This window comes from Esox lucius, chromosome 15 (genome assembly GCF_011004845.1).
Source record: "Esox lucius isolate fEsoLuc1 chromosome 15, fEsoLuc1.pri, whole genome shotgun sequence".
NCBI lineage: Eukaryota > Metazoa > Chordata > Actinopteri > Esociformes > Esocidae > Esox > Esox lucius.
Genome location: NC_047583.1, coordinates 13,529,075 through 13,550,148, shown reverse-complemented (window position 1 = coordinate 13,550,148; position 21,074 = coordinate 13,529,075). Strand labels below are relative to the sequence as shown.

The 21,074-nt window shown below is 48.4% G+C and overlaps 1 protein-coding gene across 1 annotated transcript in view; it reads right to left on the bottom strand.

Annotated features, from left to right (window-relative positions):
• Nucleotides 1–21,074, bottom strand: part of LOC105015717 (ryanodine receptor 3) — a 113,040-nt gene that overhangs the window by 29,198 nt on the left and 62,768 nt on the right. The window contains exons 26-50 of the mRNA XM_020054320.2: nucleotides 20,682–20,829; nucleotides 20,297–20,502; nucleotides 19,975–20,149; nucleotides 19,443–19,651; nucleotides 18,969–19,165; nucleotides 17,438–17,507; nucleotides 16,738–16,898; nucleotides 16,457–16,622; nucleotides 15,781–15,867; nucleotides 15,468–15,694; nucleotides 14,520–15,336; nucleotides 14,007–14,207; nucleotides 12,051–12,153; nucleotides 11,246–11,380; nucleotides 8,395–8,668; nucleotides 8,175–8,289; nucleotides 6,451–6,583; nucleotides 4,410–4,513; nucleotides 4,171–4,306; nucleotides 2,686–2,872; nucleotides 2,432–2,540; nucleotides 2,136–2,256; nucleotides 1,156–1,325; nucleotides 440–660; nucleotides 227–317 (exon numbers count right to left, since the gene is read on the bottom strand). Of these exons, the coding sequence (XP_019909879.2) occupies nucleotides 227–317; nucleotides 440–660; nucleotides 1,156–1,325; nucleotides 2,136–2,256; nucleotides 2,432–2,540; nucleotides 2,686–2,872; nucleotides 4,171–4,306; nucleotides 4,410–4,513; nucleotides 6,451–6,583; nucleotides 8,175–8,289; nucleotides 8,395–8,668; nucleotides 11,246–11,380; nucleotides 12,051–12,153; nucleotides 14,007–14,207; nucleotides 14,520–15,336; nucleotides 15,468–15,694; nucleotides 15,781–15,867; nucleotides 16,457–16,622; nucleotides 16,738–16,898; nucleotides 17,438–17,507; nucleotides 18,969–19,165; nucleotides 19,443–19,651; nucleotides 19,975–20,149; nucleotides 20,297–20,502; nucleotides 20,682–20,829 (4,563 nt within the window). The remainder of the gene's footprint in view (nucleotides 1–226; nucleotides 318–439; nucleotides 661–1,155; nucleotides 1,326–2,135; nucleotides 2,257–2,431; nucleotides 2,541–2,685; nucleotides 2,873–4,170; nucleotides 4,307–4,409; nucleotides 4,514–6,450; nucleotides 6,584–8,174; nucleotides 8,290–8,394; nucleotides 8,669–11,245; nucleotides 11,381–12,050; nucleotides 12,154–14,006; nucleotides 14,208–14,519; nucleotides 15,337–15,467; nucleotides 15,695–15,780; nucleotides 15,868–16,456; nucleotides 16,623–16,737; nucleotides 16,899–17,437; nucleotides 17,508–18,968; nucleotides 19,166–19,442; nucleotides 19,652–19,974; nucleotides 20,150–20,296; nucleotides 20,503–20,681; nucleotides 20,830–21,074) is intronic.

Below are 21,074 nucleotides of genomic sequence, written 5' to 3'. Positions count from 1 at the left end.
GCAGGGAGACAGGCAGGGAGAGAGGCAGGGAGACAGGCAGGGGCTCCATGGCTGATAAACAGCACGTGTTCTGCTCAGCAGAACAGCGTTCATAACTTGTAGCCTCCTCACGACCATGAAGCACAGCATGTTGAGGGCAGAGAACCTGGGCAGAGAGAGACAGAGCTGGGGGGAGGAATATGGCAGAGTTACAGACAGAGAGGAGGAGCGGGAGGGGAGACAATACCCTGAGAGGCATCTTGCAGTACTCTGTCAGCAAGGGAACGTCGAAGACGAGGCGTCGCAGGAGCTGCTGCAGCATAGAGGGGCGCAGGTACCTGCAAGAGGAACATACCGGGGGACAGAGCATCACGTCAACTGTGGACCGGTTGCTCTACGGTCACACACGGAGAGCTTCACTTCCTGGAGCGCTGTCGCTGTTCACAAAGGAGCTTCTTACTTGCAGGCGGCCAGCAGACACTCCTCAATGGCGTCCCTCTGTGCCTTGGTGAGCGAGCGGCCCTTGGACAGCCGGTAGACCGTGAGCAGCGTGGAGTCCATGAGAGCAGCGTAGTGCTCGGTGCCGGCGAAGTGGGGGGCGCAGCGGGTGAGCAGGGGCAGCATGGCAGAGCCGATGTATCTGTTCATGGCCAGGGCTGTCTCTGTGGTGCTCAGCGCCTCCTACGGGGGGGGGGGCAATGCAACCATCACACAGTCGCTGTTGTCAGGTGTACCGGTGCTGGACATGTCATAATGCTAAGGGAGTACAGTAGGAGGGCAAACCAACAGGAGGTGATATCTACACTTTTGCTCTCGAATACCAGGCCTGGGACACTATCATTGACAAGGCCGGGAATTGTTAACTACTAGATTAAATGGTGTGTGATGAACGAGTGATATTCCAGGCCATATCAAGAGGCCCAAGGAATCAACAAGGATAACGACACACACACACACACACACACACCTTCCTAACGCTAGTTCTGAGGCCCTCAACCCTAAATCCACATATTCCCCATTACACATGCCCCTAAATACCCAGCCTCCACTTCCACATCCCTGAAAACCTCACCCCACAACACCAATAGCAAAGCAAAACCTCTGACTTTATGTATGAGTCAGGTTTGTGTCTTCCACTGGTAGCAGTTATGAGACGAGAACTACCTCCCCACCTACCGTGTCCAGGGAAGTGGACGCTTGCAGGTCGGGCAGGAAGCCCACCTCCAGCAGGTGAAGTAAAAAGCTTTGGTCCTCAATACCATAGACACGGTCCAGAAACAATACCATGGGAGCCTTGTGGTCCGGGCAGAAACTTGCTGCCATATCAGGCTCTGTGACAGTGCCATCTAAGAGAGAGGAAAAATTAAAGTTTTGGCAGAGAAAGGATATGAAAACATGGCAACAGTAAACATGCAGTACATCTCGAGTGATGCAGTGCCCTCCCCAGCTAATTCAGTGTCATTTAGTAAATGCCAGATCTATGGCAAGATTAGTCCAAACGAGTCTAGTGGCGTCTGAGATAATGCGTGTGACCTACTAACCAACGGACAGGGACAAAATCTATTGTCCCCTTCCTGATTGCATCAATAAGGATTTTAGAGCGGGCAGATCTATATGTAAATCCATTTTTCCTGCAGCATTCACAGTTGGCGAGCTGCCCATACATTCTAGTAAGTGTCTTCTGATTATGAAATACATTCATATTCATTAGCAGCAGTGCAGCTGGCGAGAGGGTTTCTGGGAACGAAGGCAACGGCTGAGTGATTCAATTGTTGGCCAGCCGACAGCACTTGTTGTGTGGCAGCGCTAGCTAGCAGCGTTTTAGGATCCGACAGTTTCCATGCTTGTGCAGAACAATCAATAGAGAAAAAGACACTGTAACATAATTAAGGAGAAGACAAGGAGAGCCGAGCAGAGCCGGCTTACTCAGAGTCGTGGGAGGTAAAAATACATGGCTGATTAAAAACAAATATGAACTAGGACCTGGGATCAACTGCACATCAGCACCTCCATTTCAGATATGGTAAGACTTGACTAATTCGTTGTTTTCAGAACTTCTGTTTTTTGCGATTGGTAATCCAGTAGATGGGACATGATGGCTAAGTTATTTGGGATGGTACTGTGCGCTAATGAAAGGAAACGATCAAATCCTCTACCTTTGTGGACGACGGGCATTTTCAGGGGTATGCTGATGATGCCCACCAGGTCTTCGGTGGGCACTAGGGAACGCAGGATGGCACGGATACGCAGAGCCTCTCCTTTACCCTTGTTGATAAGCTGAGGAGGTGGGGGGGCGGGAGAGAAGGTTATTAGTTCTACTGACTATCACTGGCAGAGAATATGCACTCATTCAAAAGTAACGTCGCCAGAGAGCAGACGCTGAGATGACTCATGAGAAGCAGCCTCTCGGAGAAGCCGGGCCTGTGGTGCCGGGACCATCGGCCAGACTCACGTGCATCTCTGGGGCACAGCGTCCCAGTAGGTCGATGAGGGCAGAGTAGAAGGACATGATGGCATTGCCCATATGCACCACCTCTTCCTCCTCCTCATCCTCAGCGGATCTGCCCGTTACAAACATAATGAGAGAGACTTACTGGTGTCATCCTCCTGGTCTAACTAACAGGCTAACCTCCAAGGTTTACTGTGCTGTGTTCTGTTGGTTTCTTGCTCCATAGCTACGAGAGCCAGGAACTGTATGGGACTTACGCATCCGAGCTGATTCCCTGGGCGGCGGAGGGCAAGTCCAGAGCAGGGTTCTCCGAGATCTTGATGGCCTCCTTCATGGCTGCCAGTAGCCCGTTACCCCCCTCGCCTCTCAGCGCCGGACCAAAACACTCTGGACGTCTGATCAGAAGCTTCACCACCACACTGGAGTTCTCCTCCACACTCTCACCTACAACACACACACACACACACACACACACACACACACACACATGGTTAATAAAACATGATTCAGTGTTAAACTGCATTAGCGCATTGACATCAACACATCAATAAACAAGATGCACAGAAGATGCACTGGAGGGTGAAAAACATAAATATTGCTTGCAGTACACAGACACATCCACAACTGACATTAACTAAATACTCCCTGGGGTTCCAAAACACCTCAGAGGTTAATAGCACCAGACAGGAACCTCATCTATTGAGCGCTTGCCCAATGTACTGCCTCTTTTTGGACCATCACTGTCAGAAAGCAAATGAATGGCTGCCCTGCTCTTTCAGCCAAAGGCACTTTCCAATATTCAATATGTTGACTTCCTCAAGCTCTACTAGCCTGAGGCTGTAGCTCTCATCAGCTAACCCCCTCAGGCAGTCAACCAAGCTCTGCAGAATGCAAACAGACAGGCCTTCGAACTCTGCCCACGCCGAAAGGCTTTAACCTACAAACACAGACAAGTTGTTAGGACCTCCCTGGAACACCAGGACTGTCATGGTTCCTGTTTACTAGTAGTTCTGTACCAAGCCCCATCCTTCACCTTACAGAGACCATGGTTCAGAACAGTACCACGCCCCATCCTTCACCTTACAGAGACCATGGTTCAGAACAGTACCATGCCCCATCCTTCAGCTTACAGAGACCAAGGTTCAGGACAGTACCATACCCCATCCTTCACCTTACTGAGACCATGGTTCAGGACAGTACCACGCCCCATCCATCCTTCACCTTAAAGAGACCATGGTTCAGAACAGTACCACGCCCCATCCTTCAGCTTACAGAGACCAATGTTCAGGACAGTACCATACCCCATCCTTCACCTAACAGAGAACATGGACGGGGCGTGGTACTGTCCTGAACCTTCATAGTACAGAGACCACGACTCAGGGCAGTACTAAGCCCCATCCATCCTTCACCTTACAGAGACCATGGTTCAGGACAGTACCACACCCCATCCTTCAGCTTACAGAGACCATGGTTCAGGACAGTACCACACCCCATCCTTCACCTTACAGAGACCAATGTTCAGGACAGTACCACACCCCATCCTTCACCTAACAGAGAACATGGACGGGGCGTGGTACTGTCCTGAACATTCATACTACAGAGACCACGGTTCAGGGCAGTACTAAGCCCCATCATTCACCTTACAGAGACCATGGTTCAGGACAGTACAACGCCCCATCCCTCATAGGACAGACACCAAGGACAGTATCTGATGACGACCATCAGTAAAGTACCCTACATACCATTGACAAAGACAGCGAATCTCAGGAAGGAGAGGTAGCGCTCCCCCTCAATGGGGTTCCAGCCAATGTCAGGGTAGCCCTTGTCCAAAAGCATAGGACAGCTCTGCAGCCCACAGCCTGCCAGGTACGTCACCACCTGCAACACACAGCCAGGAGACGTGTAGTTACAGACAGACCCTTTAGAACAGAACGCAGGCACAAAACACGCGTTCATACAAACAAAAGACAGTACTGCCCACCTTATCCAGGTCCGGCTCCTCCAGGGCCAAAGCCAGGCCATTGTTGTCCATCACAGAGGAGGCCGCCACGTCTAGGGGAGTGGAGCCCCGCATGGCCGGAGATGCTGCCGGGATAAACATTATACACACACGATTCATAGGGTCCAATTACATCATCTGCTCTTGTATTCACATGAATGATAATGCGCTTAGATAATGATTCTTCACTGAACTGCACAATCAACAACCTGACTCCACGGTTCACATGAGACAGAGGCAGCGGCAGAAACCTGAGCTCAACAGTAGGGGGCAGCATTACACTCACCATAACCCAGAAGAAGGCTCCAGTTGCACTGGAACTCTGAATACCTCAACAGATGAGTGATCGGCTCCTATTGGCGGCTATACTCTTATGCTTCCGTCGTTTAATTAAATGTATTCTAGCTTGTTAAAACTGCAGGACATTTCACTGTGTTTCATCAATAGAAATATTCAAAGACATGAAAAAAATGTGGTTCAGGCTAACATCACACTCAAAGGCTTCATATGGGTTCATTTTTCTAATGATGTACATGTGTGTGTGTGTGTGTGTGTGTGTGAAAGAGAGAAGGAATTGGTCCAGGAAAGAAGCAGTCTCTCCCCGTCACAGCACGGTGTTCAACCTGCACAACCTCTCCTGACAGAATGTGCGATGACTCACCCTCTTCCCCAACAACACCAGCTCGACGACCAAGCACACACGTGCATGTACACACACACACACACACACACACTCAGGTGCCTCAGGTGTGTCTAATGTACGTAGACTCAAGGATCTAGCCTGAGGCCCTGATGACAATGACAGCCGTGCAAACAGGAAACAAGATGCTGGTTAAACCATGTGATTTCCCTATGCAGAGATGCTGGTTAAACCATGTGATTTCCCTATGCAGAGATGCTGGTTACACCATTGTGATTTCCCTATGCAGAGATGCTGGTTAAACCATGTGATTTCCCTATGCAGAGATGCTGGTTAAACCATGTGATTTCCCTATGCAGAGATGCTGGTTAAACCATGTGATTTCCCTATGCAGAGATGCTGGTTAAACCATGTGATTTCCCTATGCAGAGATGCTGGTTAAACCATGTGATTTCCCTATGCAGAGATGCTGGTTAAACCATGTGATTTCCCTATGCAGAGATGCTGGTTAAACCATGTGATTTCCCTATGCAGAGATGCTGGTTACACCATTGTGATTTCCCTATGCAGAGATGCTGGTTAAACCATGTGATTTCCCTATGCAGAGATGCTGGTTAAACCATGTGATTTCCCTATGCAGAGATGCTGGTTAAACCATGTGATTTCCCTATGCAGAGATGCTGGTTAAACCATGTGATTTCCCTATGCAGAGATGCTGGTTAAACCATGTGATTTCCCTATGCAGAGATGCTGGTTAAACCATGTGATTTCCCTATGCAGAGATGCTGGTTAAACCATGTGATTTCCCTATGCAGAGATGCTGGTTACACCATTGTGATTTCCCTATGCAGAGATGCTGGTTAAACCATGTGATTTCCCTATGCAGAGATGCTGGTTAAACCATGTGATTTCCCTATGCAGAGATGCTGGTTAAACCATGTGATTTCCCTATGCAGAGATGCTGGTTAAACCATGTGATTTCCCTATGCAGAGATGCTGGTTAAACCATGTGATTTCCCTATGCAGAGATGCTGGTTAAACCATGTGATTTCCCTATGCAGAGATGCTGGTTAAACCATGTGATTTCCCTATGCAGAGATGCTGGTTACACCATTGTGATTTCCCTATGCAGAGATGCTGGTTAAACCATGTGATTTCCCTATGCAGAGATGCTGGTTAAACCATGTGATTTCCCTATGCAGAGATGCTGGTTAAACCATGTGATTTCCCTATGCAGAGATGCTGGTTAAACCATGTGATTTCCCTATGCAGAGATGCTGGTTAAACCATGTGATTTCCCTATGCAGAGATGCTGGTTAAACCATGTGATTTCCCTATGCAGAGATGTTAGTTATACCATGTCATTTCTCTATATATACCCACCCAGCCCCACACTGCTGTTTTCCAGAAGGTAGCTGAGGTGGTCAAACATGGCCTTCTGATTCTGACGACTGATCCGGCAGAAGTAGCACAAGAAGCGGCAGCAGCTTGCCACCATCTTGGGGAAGGCAATCTCCTGAGAGGGAAACAGAGACCAGGGTTATTGTGTCAGTACAAAACAGAATCAGCACACATTCTGACAGCTATGCAATAGTAGCAGGTAATCAGTCGAAACTAAAAAGGCTTAACTCGGGAGCATCAGAGAGAGACAGATACAGAGTCAGACAGAGGCAGTGAATACAGACTTTATTCCGAGTTTGGGTTGAGTCAAACAACACTTCCTCAAGGCGTGTTACTATAAATCCCTTCACTAATGACTGCTTAAAAAAAGCCAGCCATACAGTTCCTCCTCCTTTGTTCTCCTTCCTTCCTACTCCAGCACAGTGTCTTGGCAGAGGCACCTGTTGGGGGAGTCACCATTACTTCAGTCTGTTTCCTTCCCCCACCCACCCACCCACAGAACAGCCTCACACACCTTGGCCTGTAAAACTGGGTTAGGGAAGAGCAACAACGCATGAGGGAGGGACTGCAAATCCCCATACTAATCGTATACGCCATGCACACTTGCTCGGTGTTGCTGACAAATCTCTGAGGTTCACTTCCACAGGATGGCTGGGGGGGTTTTTATGGATGTGTCAACTTTGGGACGCACTCGTGACTTGAACAATGCCATTCTGATTTTAATTAATGCACAGGCCATGACATTCAATTGACAAAGATACAAAACACATTTTCAACAATTGCAAATTTAATGTGGGAGGCATTTTGCTTTGTATGCGTGTCTGTAAATCAGAGCGAAAGAAATGTATGTGTCATTAAATTAAGAACACCTGTTATTTAGGCTTTAGCAGAACAGACTTGAACACAACAATGACCTAGCTGCCTCGAGCAAAGCCTAGTAAGAAACAGCTGATACGTTTTGGTAATCAGCCTCCAGTCCTTTGTGAAATGCCTTAACTAGTTGCCTTGAACGGAGCTCCTCGACATTCGCCTGTTACTCATTGCCAATCAGCCTCCACACCTGTTTTCAGTCCCCTTTCAGTCATACTTAAACCTAACCAAACTGTCACCCCTCCTCAATTCAGCATCATATCCCTCATCCTCTATATTGTGTGGGGATCCTCTGAACGTCCGAACCGACATGGACGGACAATGATGACACTCCAAGCCAAACTCCTCAGTCTGCTGCAGACCTGCTATCCTCCAATCCATTCTCGTTTCCCTCCCGAATGCACCTCCTCAACCTAGTGATGGGCAAACGAGGCTTCATTAGTGTTATATTAGCAGCAGGATAAGATGCTGGCAGCACTCAGTAGTATTACAATAAAGGCCATCGTTGAAATATTTAAGGCAATATAGTTAACAATCTAGTCTGTATAAAAGAACAGACAAGAACAACATTGGAACGGACATTAAACATAAAATGACAGACTAGATTGGCAGACAAGATGGTTAACTATATTGACTTCTATATTTCAATGAGGGTTTTTATTTTGAAAAAGAAAATCTGCGTTAGCGCTACTAGCATTATATCCTGCTGCTAGAAGAACGCTAATGAAGCCTTGAATGGTCGTCACTACCTCAGTCCACATCAATGTCAGGTTCTAGAACCTGTGGAACACGTAGACACTGGAGTTGTACAACGGTGCTGTCTGTCAGTACTGTACCTGTGACTTGCCTCCCCCAAGCACGTTGACCATAACCTCCATCACCGTCTCATGCATACCCAGCACGCGCATCAGGTTGGGGTGCTGGTAAAATATCTTGTTATTCATGATGTCACTAAATGGAAACACAAAAATAGGTATATGTATTCAGAACACAATGAGTCATTGTGACCTACTGTGGCGGCGTATAGGACGATGGTGTCACTGAAATGGAACCTACCCCAGCCCGTCCATCATTAGCTTCTCCTCCTCTTTGCCCATTCGTACAGAGAGCAGTGATCTGATCTGACCCAGCGAGGCCAGCAGGTTGATGGTGTCCTTTATGGAGCCAGCACTGATGGTGTAGCTCTTCCTCATGGCCCTCAGCAGCTCACCGATACTGTCGTACTGTCTCCTAAGCAGGCTGAACATCACTCTGACCAGCTCGGGATCCTGGATGTGGCACTCCTGAGCCCAGCTCACCATGGTCTGGCTGATGAGCTCTTTCAGGTTGGCTAGGCACCGGGGGGGGGGGGGGGGGACAGACACGGGGGCCCAGTTACCTCCCTCCGTTTACACTGTAATCATTCCGCACACTCTTTGTTTGTCATGTAGTGGCACTGTACGTATTAACATAATCCTGTTAAGAACTACAGCATTATACACACGTACAGTAGATGGAACAGAAGCTTCTAAGTAGGTACTATACACATTGTATTGATGGGTGCATGTCCTTGTGTACACACAACGGAACAGAGAATGAACTCCTCCATCACCAGAGCTCGACCTGAGACAGCAGCGTTCTTCAGTCCTACACTGCTTACGAAGCCATTACACTGCTGTTAAGGGACTGAACTAGCTGATGCCACTTGTCACCATGCAAGAGTGATAAAAGCCCTCGGAAGACTTAGATCAGATGCCTGGTTAAGTGCTACAAATAGGACTTGGAATAAGTAGCTACTCACTCACTCTCTTTCTGCCTTCTGCATTCACAACCCTGTCTGTTCTCAAAAGGAAAGGTAAGAAATTGTGTGTATGAAAGCTATGTCATCCTTTTTTCCCATATTTTTCCCCCTCAAAGATTTCAGTCTGTTTTTCAATTGAATTGTTCACATTATAGGTCACATAAAATGTGGAAAAAGTTCTGACATGATTTATCTTTGTCTCATTCTTTTACATCACAAAAACCTGTCATTTTAACAGGGGTGTGTAGACTTTATATCCACTGTATAATATGACTTCCAAGACATCGGATATCCTTTGGAGCAAAGTGAAGTCCATTAAAATGGAGAGAATAGGCAAAACAGAGAATCTGGCAAAAACAGGCCAGTCTCAAAAACTGGGTATCAAGGCAAATCTACAGACGTTCCAATTTTCCATGGCTGAGCTGGGAGACTCTGCATACTGCATCTGCTGCCTTTATGGGAGAGCGGCAAAAATAAAACAAACCGCATCTCAGCTGGAGTTTTTCAGAAGGCATGTGGGACACACAGAGACCTAGTGGAAGAACATTTGATGGCCTGGACCACAACAATTAGAGAATCTAGCATTCCAGTTGTGGCACACAGTACCTGAGGGAGTGGAACGATGAAGGGCCTGTAAAACGCCTGGCTAAATGTAATCGGACCCTTCAGCAATGAGGACTGTTTCACGGCAGAGAGAAGAGGGGGGAGAAGGGGTGTAGGAGCAGCATAGCTTCACACAGGTGGTGATTAGTGGGACTTTTTCAGAACAACACCGCTGGGAATTGTGGGTGTTGAATGAAGTTGCAAACACACAGGGTGTAAATGGGATGTGTCCACTTTAGTCGACGCAAACAACTGTCGCAATAAACACTTTCCTTCCTCCGCTCCTCCAATCCTCACGCCACACTTCCTGTTCAGTTGGTATGAGCAGTAGCCGAGAACTCCTTTTACACAGCACGGATAGAACCAATCACGTCTCAAGAGAACAGCCAGAGCTGGCTTGACGATCCTCTAACTAGTCTTCTGGGGAATACACAGCCTCAGTTTTCATATTTGCCTACTCGTTAGATCATGGGGGTTCATGTCGGGGCAGTCTAAGAAAATGCTCTCTGGTTGCTTTTGACTGTTTGCGTTCACTGCTGCATAACTAAGCTCAAATTTAGCTGCTGCTAGTTGGTCACTAATCCATGCCATCAGCCCTTTTATTACAGGCAGCGAGGTGGTTCGGGGACAGGAAGAGTGCCATCATCTTCGCCTTTGAGCAAATAAAACATTTACAAACTGCAAGTGTTGCAGTTTTTTTCCTTGATGTACCGGAGAGGATTTTGAACTCGGGAAATACTGGTATTTTACTGATTTGTATTGATTTATGACACGACAGGTTAAAACAATTATCATTAAACTTAATAAATGGTTTCAGCAAAACTGCTTTAGTGGGGCAGCGGTTGATCCTGCAGGACATGGAGGCAGGGAAAGTGGAAGAGGGTTTTTACTGAGTCTTGCATGGAGCTAATCAGTGAATTAATTAATCAGTGGATTAATTAGCAGCCCCTGACATTGATGTACTTGAATAATGCCAGGCAGTTCCTGGAGTGTGTTTGCCTGTGAGTGTTTGTGTGTGTTTTTGTGTGTTTACGTGCATGCTCGGGATGAAGAAGACAGAGTTATAGGAATGCCAATCTTCTTTCTCATTGCAGAAGACCAGGAGGACTGAGGGAAAAAGCCCCGTGACAACCAGGCAGAGCAGCCAATCCTCTTCCTACTCCACATTACCATAAAACAATTGAAAAAGAGATTGATATGGAAACGACTGCCACCGGTTTCTGTGCAACATGCCAGACAAATGGAACGCTGATTGTGTGCCACTATCACCACTCAACAGCTACCCTGCTCCATCCAATTTCCCCATCCTCCTGTGTAAGCTGGAGACTGAGTAAACACAGACTTGAGGAAAAATAAGCATAGCCTTTAACAAACAGAGTCTGTTAGCAAGCATGTTATTACTGAGGGACTGTATTGTCTTCAGGGACTCCTGAAATGAGGTGAATATCCGACTCCCTAGATCCTGTTATTGCCGGTTCTGGGAGAGTTCTAGAATTGAGCATTATAATAATAGTGTGTGCTTACAGGGGGCTTGCTGTTCATGCTCCGCTGGCTCCTCCTCCATCTTCAGAGGTTGACCTTTGATCTTATAGACCAGGGCCAGCAGACGGCCTTTAATAGACGTGTCTTGTTGTTCTTCTTCTTCCTCCATTGGGATTCCTACACAAACCACCACAGCACAGGAACACTAGAATCCCACTCCTGAAACAATATTCTTTCCTAGAGGGGTATATCTGGACACATATGTCAGGAGCATAACAGGTTATCTTTGGACAGTGTTATTTCTCTCTTTCCTTTCCATTTCTCAACTGTCTCCATTCTAAGGGGCTGGTGCAGGTCAGAGTACTTCAGTAGACTGTAAAATACATGACATTGGTAGTACCTTCCAGGACAGACTCTTTTAAATTATTTAACAAAACATCAAGATGTCAGTGCAATCTGGAGAGGCAGTGAGCTGTAACACTGAACAGGATTTTTTTTATTTTTTTTACTACAATACCCTCTTGTAATTCAAACACACCTGGGAACTCAGACAACAAACATAAATCTACAACGGTAGAGGATGAAAACAAACTATATTACACAATTTGTCAGCTGAAAAATACAATTATAATAACTCTTGATGGATACGTTCTCACCAGGTCTATTTGAACAAGGATTTGTATGCAATTTGCTCTGAGTAACTGTATTGACCTAGTAGAGGGCATCTCTAAGGTGTGATTCTCCACTACACGCCCCTGTGATGCTGCCATTCATTTTCCTTCTTAGGCAGGATGTTGTTGATCATTTTCAGGCCCTGACTGGTAATATAAAAGCAGATGTTCTTTACCACAGTGCAGCCGCAGCTCATTGTGGAAGTCATAGAGCTCCTCCTGGATGTCCTCTGGACATGGGCAGTCCTCCCCCATACTGAAGTTCAACAGCATGTTAATCTGCAATGATACACAAACAGACAGCCATTAAGACAACACAGATGTAATGCCCCGCTTTCTTCACAATGCAGGTAAAAAAAGAAATCATTTCAATTCGGCACTTATTCCTAAATGCTGTTATTCATTTTCTTTAAAAGTTTCACCTAAATCTCTCTGCATTTTTGGGAAATATAGTAATCATTTCATTTTCAGTCTACACCTGTTGCTAATGAAGCACGTGACAACGTGTGATTGGATGGCCCTACGCACAGAAAATCGAAAATTTGAACAAGCTACCATGTAGTGACAGAAAAAACCTAATTAATGTGTGTGAAAAGTGCTGAAGAGAGCGGGTAGCTGTGACCCTGAAGTGAAGATGCAATGAGGGACTGAGGTGTCCTTCCCTCCTGTCAGGCAGGGCGAGTGGAGGGTGGGGGGGGGGGGGGGGGGGGGGGGGGGGGGTCTAGGTAAAGCCAGTGTCCCCATCCCCAGGAAGTGAAAGTGAAGCAGCAGACAGGGATGGATTTCCACAGCCTTGAGACTGGCCAGTGAAGGCGTTTGCTCCAATTGAGGGCTTTGGGGAGCGGTTAGACAGACAGCCACTAAGTCACTCTCACTCACTCCAGGCTAGCCAAGCTGTGCTCTTCACCAATGAATGGAGAGCACTGATTCAAAACCAGAAAGAATTTGAAGTAATCAATTACCCATGTACATTGAAGAATTACTGAACGCTGCCACTAACAGTATCTATAGTTTAGTGTGCCCGCTAAGGTTCATGAGAACAATGTAACCTTGTGTGTGTGTGTGTGTGTGTGTGTGTGTGTGTGCACTCACTCATGACAGTATTCCCAGCCGCAACCTGTTCTGTATTAATGTGCCAACTCTCCTATCTAATACCAGTGCAACAAGGTTAACACAAGCAGATGTCTGCCATCCTCCCTCCTGAAGTGGTCAGCATTTAAAAAGGCCTAACGCACAGGGTAACAGCCATGTCTTAGAACAGTAGGTAATACCACTTCAAACACCGAATAACTCAAAGCAAACAACTAAACTATTTCGAGGTTCCTCAGGTTTGCATGCTTATTTAACCTACCTATTAACTGCTACTTAAAACAACTTGCCTCCTTTCTTAGAAGTTTATTCTTTGGGGTCACCTTGCTGCTGCAACTCTGAGAGTGGAGTGAAATTGTGCGGCCATAAGACGTGCTCTGTGAGATGTAGGCAGAACTATGCCATAGTTTCTGGGATAACAGCGAAAAGGCGCCCGGCGCCAACTGTTTTGTATTGGTATGCCAACAGCTTGCTGGGGAAATGGCTCCACATCTTCTCTTGCGTCCTCCCCACCAATTCGCTCTTCTCACCGCTCATCTCATGGCAATTTCATGTCATGTAGACATTGTTCGAGTGGTTAAAAAAATCCCTTGGTAGTGTCATGCATTGATTTAACGCCCAAGAGCTCTTCTGTAATGGATGAGTTGGAGATGAAAATGCACAATTGAACAGGGTCTGTAACATCAGTGGTATCATCAACAGTGAGTAAACGACAAAGGATTTCCATTTTCAGTGATCTGCCCTTGTAGATCGATGGCTACTGTAGCTCATCCACATAATCTGCCACTGCACTTCTGCTGAAATTGACACTTGCAAATGCTCGCCTTTTATCTGAGCATCCCACTTCGCCAACATTAACAGAAACGTGCAGTGGGCCTGGTTCGGCCCAGGGACCTTGTGTTTAATGTAATGTGTCCTAAAGCCTGTGCCCTAAAGCCCGTATCCTAAAGCCTGTGTCCTAAAGCCTGTGAAGTTATTAGACTCATCACATTTCACATGAATAACTAGGAGGTCTTTTGGGGTATTTCTACTTCAGTGTGTACCTGTTCTTGGGGAGGGGAGCGGAACTCCTTGGTTTTCTTGGCGGTGACAGCCGCAGACATGTTGAGTGCCAGCATGAGCTCGTTGTACCTAAACTTCTGATTGTACTGCAGCTTGGAGACAAAGCTGTCTGAGAAGGACACGATGGCCTCAATACGATGTTTCAGCTCACAGTCACAGAAGTAGTGGAGTAGCTCACACATCTACAGGAAATAAAAACACACAGAGGGAGAGAGAGAGAAAGAGAGAGAGAGAGAGAGGGAGAGAAAGAGAGAGAGAGAGAGAGAGAGAGGGAGAGAAAGAGAGAGAGAGGTGTGTAGTGTAAAATCATCTGGGATTTCAACACAGACACTAATAACACATACGACGAGTGAAGTCATTAGAAGAGAAAGCACTGACAGAGACATTACATGGCTTAGTGACTTTGAAATGGACCATAAATGTCAGGGCATTTTGCAAAGCATGTGATTAAAAACCTGGCTGCTGCAGTGGCTCAGTCTCAGTGGCTGTGTTACCTGTCGCTTGACTGGCTCAGGAAGCCTCTTCTCCAGGAGCCCTTTCATTGGCTGCTTGGCCTCCTTGGCCACCTCCTCCTCCCCGGCCTCCACCGCCTTCTCCTCCGCGCCCGTCAGCCCCTCCTTCTCTGTGGCCTCCGTCACGGCGGCGACCGTCCCCTCAGGGTGCTCCATGAACACGTTGGGGTCGATGAGCAGCAGGATCTTATTGACGTCCTGGCTGCCCAGCACGCCCATGGTGAGCAGTGTGCCGATCAGCCTTAGTATGGGCACAAACTGGTACTCCACACTGCCCCCCACAGGGTCTCTGATGTGGTGCCCACCACCCTGCACGGCTTCGGTCAACATGGTGATGGCCTTCTCCTTGAGGACGTCCACAGGGATCTGGGGACTGTACAGGTGTGGCTCCCGCTTGGTGCTGATGAAGCAGGGCGGGGAGAAGTTGAGCCGGGGCTTCAGGGAGGTGCTCAGGTCCACCCCGGGAGGGGAGTGATGCTTAGAGGAATCACAGAACAGGCGGATGCTGCGCGTCTCCTCGGTGACGGGGATGATGAACTCGTTGTTCATCATGAGGCGGGCTTCCTTGGCCGTCTCCAGGTGAACGCTGATGAGGACGTTGTAGAAGCCCTCGCGCAGTACGCCTGAGAGATACTGGTTGTCGATGGTGTAGAGCAACTGTGACTGGTCGAGGTGCGAGCAGAGGGCGTGGGCCACGCGGGTGTTTCCCAGGGCGCACAGGGCACAGTAGAGCTTCAGAGTGTGGTAGTGGAAGGTCCTCAGGTCCTCCTGCTCTGAAAGCTCCATCACGTCAACACACCTAGGACCAGGTCAGCGGGAGTCAGGGCAGCACCGTTTCAACACGGACAGGGGCAATACTGAAGTGTCGATGTCGTCAAGCGTGCACGTGAGGGCTTTGCTTATATCTGTGTGCACATCGGAAACGTCTACCTGTTCTCCTCGGGTATGTGGACGGCCAGCATCTGCAGGGGCTCCAGACACTGGACCAACCAGCCGTGTCTCTCGCTGACCCTGGAGGTCTCCACCTTCAGGAAGGTGTTGGGCATGCGGCTCCACAGCACTGAGGTGATGGTCTGGACGTCCAGCCTGGGAGGGCACTGGGGCACGGGGTTCCGGTGTTCACTCTTAAAAATGGCCGCCGAAAGGGGCATGGCGTTCTGTAGGGGTCACACAGACGGACACGGTGACACACAGTGACGGTAGAGCAGCGCAAAGGGGGACAGATTGAATGGGGTTTCTCCACCTTTATCTTGGCCAGCTCAAACTGGAAGAGACTGGGGCTGGTCGGTCGCACGAACACGGAGGGAAACAGCTTGGTGTTGGGTTCCACCTGGAGGAGAAAAAGCTCAGCATTAAAACAACACGCTGCAGAAAGCACAGGCTCATTGAGACCACACTGCAGTAACAGAGTTGCTATGGAGGGCAGATTGGAAGTGAAAGCAATTAAAGTGCATAATGTTCTGGAGCTACAGTATCTGACTGTGCACGTGCATGCGCGCGCGCATGCACGCGCGTTTGTGTCTTTATGCATTGTTGCTTACATTGCTGACTGAGACTAGAAAGATGCTGGCTAGAGGACTCAGACCAGTTTAAAAGCATGCCATGTCTCTGCAAAGCGGAGGACTTAAGAAGATCATGCCCTTCCATGGGGAGATGTTGTTATTTAGTTTAAATGCTGGCACAGCCCTTACTCTGCTGCTGAGCTGGAGGCAGGGAAGACTGACTATCACAATGAGTAATGAACCGATCAGGACAGGTAAATCTGTGTGTACAGAATAGATGGTGTAGGTCTGATGAGAGGCAGACTGCACGATGGGACAGATAGTGTTGGGCTGAAACAGCACAAGGCAGACTGAGTAGATGAGTTGATATGAAAGACACTGTACCCGAGATAAACGCTGTAATTGGCTATGCGGTACCTGGTAGGAAGTGGCCAGCTCCTTCCCATTGGCACTGAAGGTCACCAGGCCAGTGGCCAGGTCAATTAGACAGCCTATCTCTAGATCCACATTACTGCGACTGGACGAGTGGCCCGAGCTGGTGACGTCACCCCCCCACACCATGTAGCAGTTACTCCTCCTCACACTGGGGAAGGAGGAGAGAGGATGGGAGGAGAAACCAGGGAAACGAGGCCAGGAGACACAGTTCATTACGATGCATACCCACGTGTGGATGGGGGTTGCCTTAACAACATGCTTACCTCTCGTGGACCCGCCCACGCTCGTCACCCAGGGTAACCGTCACTGTCCTGTTCTTACTGAGGTTGAAGTGGTTGCTATAATAATGGTAATCAGGGGTTACCCAGCCCACCCATACACAGTTTGGATCCTGACCAGCGAAAACCCTCACAGAGTAGTAGTACTGCAAGAAAACACAGTGGGAGTTATTATCTAGAGTACACCCTGTCAGAGTAGTAGTACTGCAAGACAACACAGTGGAAGTTATAATCTAGAGTACACCCTGTCAGAGTAGTAGTACTGCAAGACAACACAGTGGGAGTTATTATCTAGAGTACACCCTGTCAGAGTAGTAGTACTGCAAGAAAACACAGTGGGAGTTATTATCTAGAGTACACCCTGTCAGAGTAGTAGTACTGCAAGACAACACAGTGGGAGTTATTATCTAGAGTACACCCTGTCAGAGTAGTAGTACTGCAAGACAACACAGTGGGAGTTATTATCTAGAGTACACCCTGTCAGAGTAGTAGTACTGCAAGACAACACAGTGGGAGTTATTATCTAGAGTACACCCTGTCAGAGTAGTAGTACTGCAAGACAACACAGTCGGAGTTATTATCTGGAGTCCATCCTGTCAGAGTAGTAGCACTACAAGAGAACATGACAGGAGATCATGAAGTATGTCCAACCTTATGACCAGTTCTTGATGATCACATTTCATACCGTGGTGATGTGGCTGTAATCCGATCCTCTAATTCCATCATGACTGTGTCTCATCGACTTGGGCAGATGTCTACAAGGAAAACATGAACATGAAAGAAGGATGTCAAAATGATAAGATAATGTGCTGGTGCAGAGTGGCTGTGGAACAGGCTTTTCTCAGATCTTTCCTCCTCCAATGACAGCTTGTGAAGATTCTGTGCAGGTAATTCTCCTCACAACTGCTGCCTGCCGCTCGCTCTCTGCTGTTAACTCTACCTCCCCACCACACCCTTTAACACACACTTCACCACACCCTGCACCACACCCTTCACCACACCCTGCACCACACCCTTCACCACACCCTGCACCACAACCTTCACCACACCCTGCACCACAACCTTCAACACACCCTGCACCACACCCTTCACCACACCCTGCACCACACCCTTCACCACACCCTGCACCACAACCTTCACCACACCCTGCACCACAACCTTCACCACACCCTGCACCACACCCTGCACCACACCCTTCCCCACACCCTGCACCACACCCTGCACAACCCCCTTCACCACACCCTGCACCACACCCTGCACAACACCCGTCACCACACCCTGCACAACACCCTTCACCACACCCTGCACCACAACCTTCACCACACCCTGCACCACACCCTGCACCACAACCTTCACCACACCCTGCACCACACCCTTCACCACACCCTTCACCACACCCTGCACCACAACCTTCACCACACCCTGCACCACACCCTTCACCACACCCTTCACCACACCCTGCACCACACCCTGCACCACAACCTTCACCACACCCTGCACCACACCCTGCACCACACCCTGCACAACCCCCTTCACCACACCCTGCACCACACCCTGCACAACACCCGTCACCACACCCTGCACAACACCCTTCACCACACCCTGCACCACAACCTTCACCACACCCTGCACCACACCCTGCACCACAACCTTCACCACACCCTGCACCACACCCTGCACCACACCCTTCACCACACCCTTCACCACACCCTGCACCACAACCTTCACCACACCCTGCACCACACCCTTCACCACACCCTTCACCACACCCTGCACCACACCCTGCACCACAACCTTCACCACACCCTGCACCACACCCTTCACCACGCCCTGCACCACACCCTTCACCACACCCTGCACCACACCCTGCACCACACCCTGCACCACACACTTCACCACACCCTTCACAACACCCTTCACCACACCCTTCACCACACCCTACAGCCATGATCACACGTCTTTATAGGGTGATGTCTAGGACTCTAGTCTAGGACATGCCAACATTCGGTAAAGAGGCAGACAGACAGATGTAAAAACATGCTTGTCAATTGTCAAAGTCTGTGAGTAAAGAGGAAACTCTAGGGAAGGGAGGTTCAGCAGCAGACATTGGTTAAGGGGGAGGATAAGCATACAGAAGTACAGTATATCAGAGAAAAGCTAGGTCCACAGCCACTTCCTTAGTAGAAACCGGCTCTGTCTGTCAGAAGAGATCTGACCTGAGTTTGAGGGACTGGTGTTCCTCGTTCACGCCGTTCATGTCGATGACAGAGCTGGTCTTGAAGAAGGAGTGGAACTCCACAGGCATGCTCAGACGACAGTACACCATGTCACCATTACTATTCTGGGTCCCAAACGTTTTATGGCTCACTTTCAGACAGGGAGGGCTGTCAATGGTGCCATCAATTCTGGTCACCTGGGAAGGATCACATTGTTGCTATTTTATTAATTTATTCTGAAACATGAAGTAAAACAGCCCACTGTCTTTTTCTGGGAACCTCAACATATTCATAAAGAATTTTGCAGGACGAAATCTCTAAAGAGTAACAATACGGGCAATCTATGTATAATACCATAATACAGTGACAGTGAAATACAACACAACTAGCATCAAATAATACAGTAACAATCCAAAACCAATCAAGTTAACTCAATCGATTTTGTGATGGATTTTGATCTTTAATACCTCTTACCATTATATGACTGTGGTTCTTTGGCACATTGACAAAGGTGGGGAGACGTTTGCTGAACCACATGGTGACCTCTCGGTTCATATTGACCGCAAACGGTTCGAAGCCCTCCTGGAGACCACACATGGTGTAGTACTTAAAGGCGCTGGCGTCCTTCCCCAGGTTCATACGGCCCACCTGCGACAGGCCCAGACTACACACTGGGATAAAACCTGTGTGAGAGAGAGAGTGAGACAATACCAGTCTGCCATGCACATCTGGGGAGGCTCAATCCAGCTATTACTAAAAGCCCATTTAAAAGGGTCAAAATTACATGAAGGTCATTTCATAATATGAAGATTTTAAAAATGTTTTACTTCTCAGCATGGTTTTTTTTGTAGGCTAACTTGTCAGCATGTCAGTAGACGCTCTAGGGCCACAAAGCCTTAAAACGGGGAGCAGAGCTTTGAAAGGTCCTTGACACAGTCTTCACCGTCTGTCGAACCCGCACACACGCACAAACACGGCGGCCTGCCTCACACATTCAAGGGCTCACCGTCCTCTGTCTCGAAATCGGTGAAGCAGAGCTCCGAGCCTTTATTGGTGATGAGGATCTCTCCGTTCAGGGTGAAGATCATAGACTTGTCCTCCATGTTAATCATGCATCCCACCACATCCCCCGCGCGCCAACACCGACCAAAGAAACGGCTGCCCATGTTCAGACGGTGACCCTTAAGACAAAAGCACATGCACACGCGCACACGCACGCCACTAACTTTTGGAATCCAACTCGGTCGTATTTAGAGCATTCATTATTGACAATAGTCTTCAGCGCACTCTGAAGCCTGACGATGTAGGAGAACGAAGGGAGGGCTCACCCTGTATCCGTCGAAGACAAAGGCCAGCTGGTCAGTACCCAGCTCGACATCAGGCCTACATCCGGGTCTGGCCCAGCCCACACGCATGTCTCCCCCCGTCACTGCCTCAAACTCAAAGTACCACTTCCCCGTCAGCACGGCGTACGTCCTCTCCACACGGAAGAAGCGAATTTTGTCGATGCTCAGCCTCTCCATCACGTGGGCTGCTGGGTACGAGGATGCCACGGTGTCAAAGCATGGAGTCATACTGTTCTACACATCATTTTCCCGGCCCTCATCTCCTGACCAGGCCAAATGTGGGACCTAGTTAAGGTCATGAAGTCAAGAGAACTCTGGTAATTCGGAGCCAGAAATTATAAATATCCCCTACAAAGGGGAAACTTACCGCCCTCCTGGTCGGGAGGTTCAATGTGGTATCCGTATCCAATCAGAGTGCGGATGGCCTCGCGGAGGCTGTCCCTGTTGGACTTCTTGGTGCGTTCATCTAATAAAGCATACGGCACCAGACGTGGGTTCCGCTTGCTCTTCAGATCCTGACGAGCATAAACAGAATCACAACACCCATCCTCCTGGTGACACATGCTCAGTTCCAGGGACACAGCCTAGGCCAGCATTTCTTACAACCGAGCAGTCAATCTTGAAAGGTCATTCATTGGTTAATGGGGATTTGGTGTTATGCTCTTTGTACCCTGCTCAAAAGTAAAAGGTGGCAATTAACTAAGCAAGACATTTTCTGGTATAACTTTCACAAAGACCATTATCGGTCTTATGTGTGGGT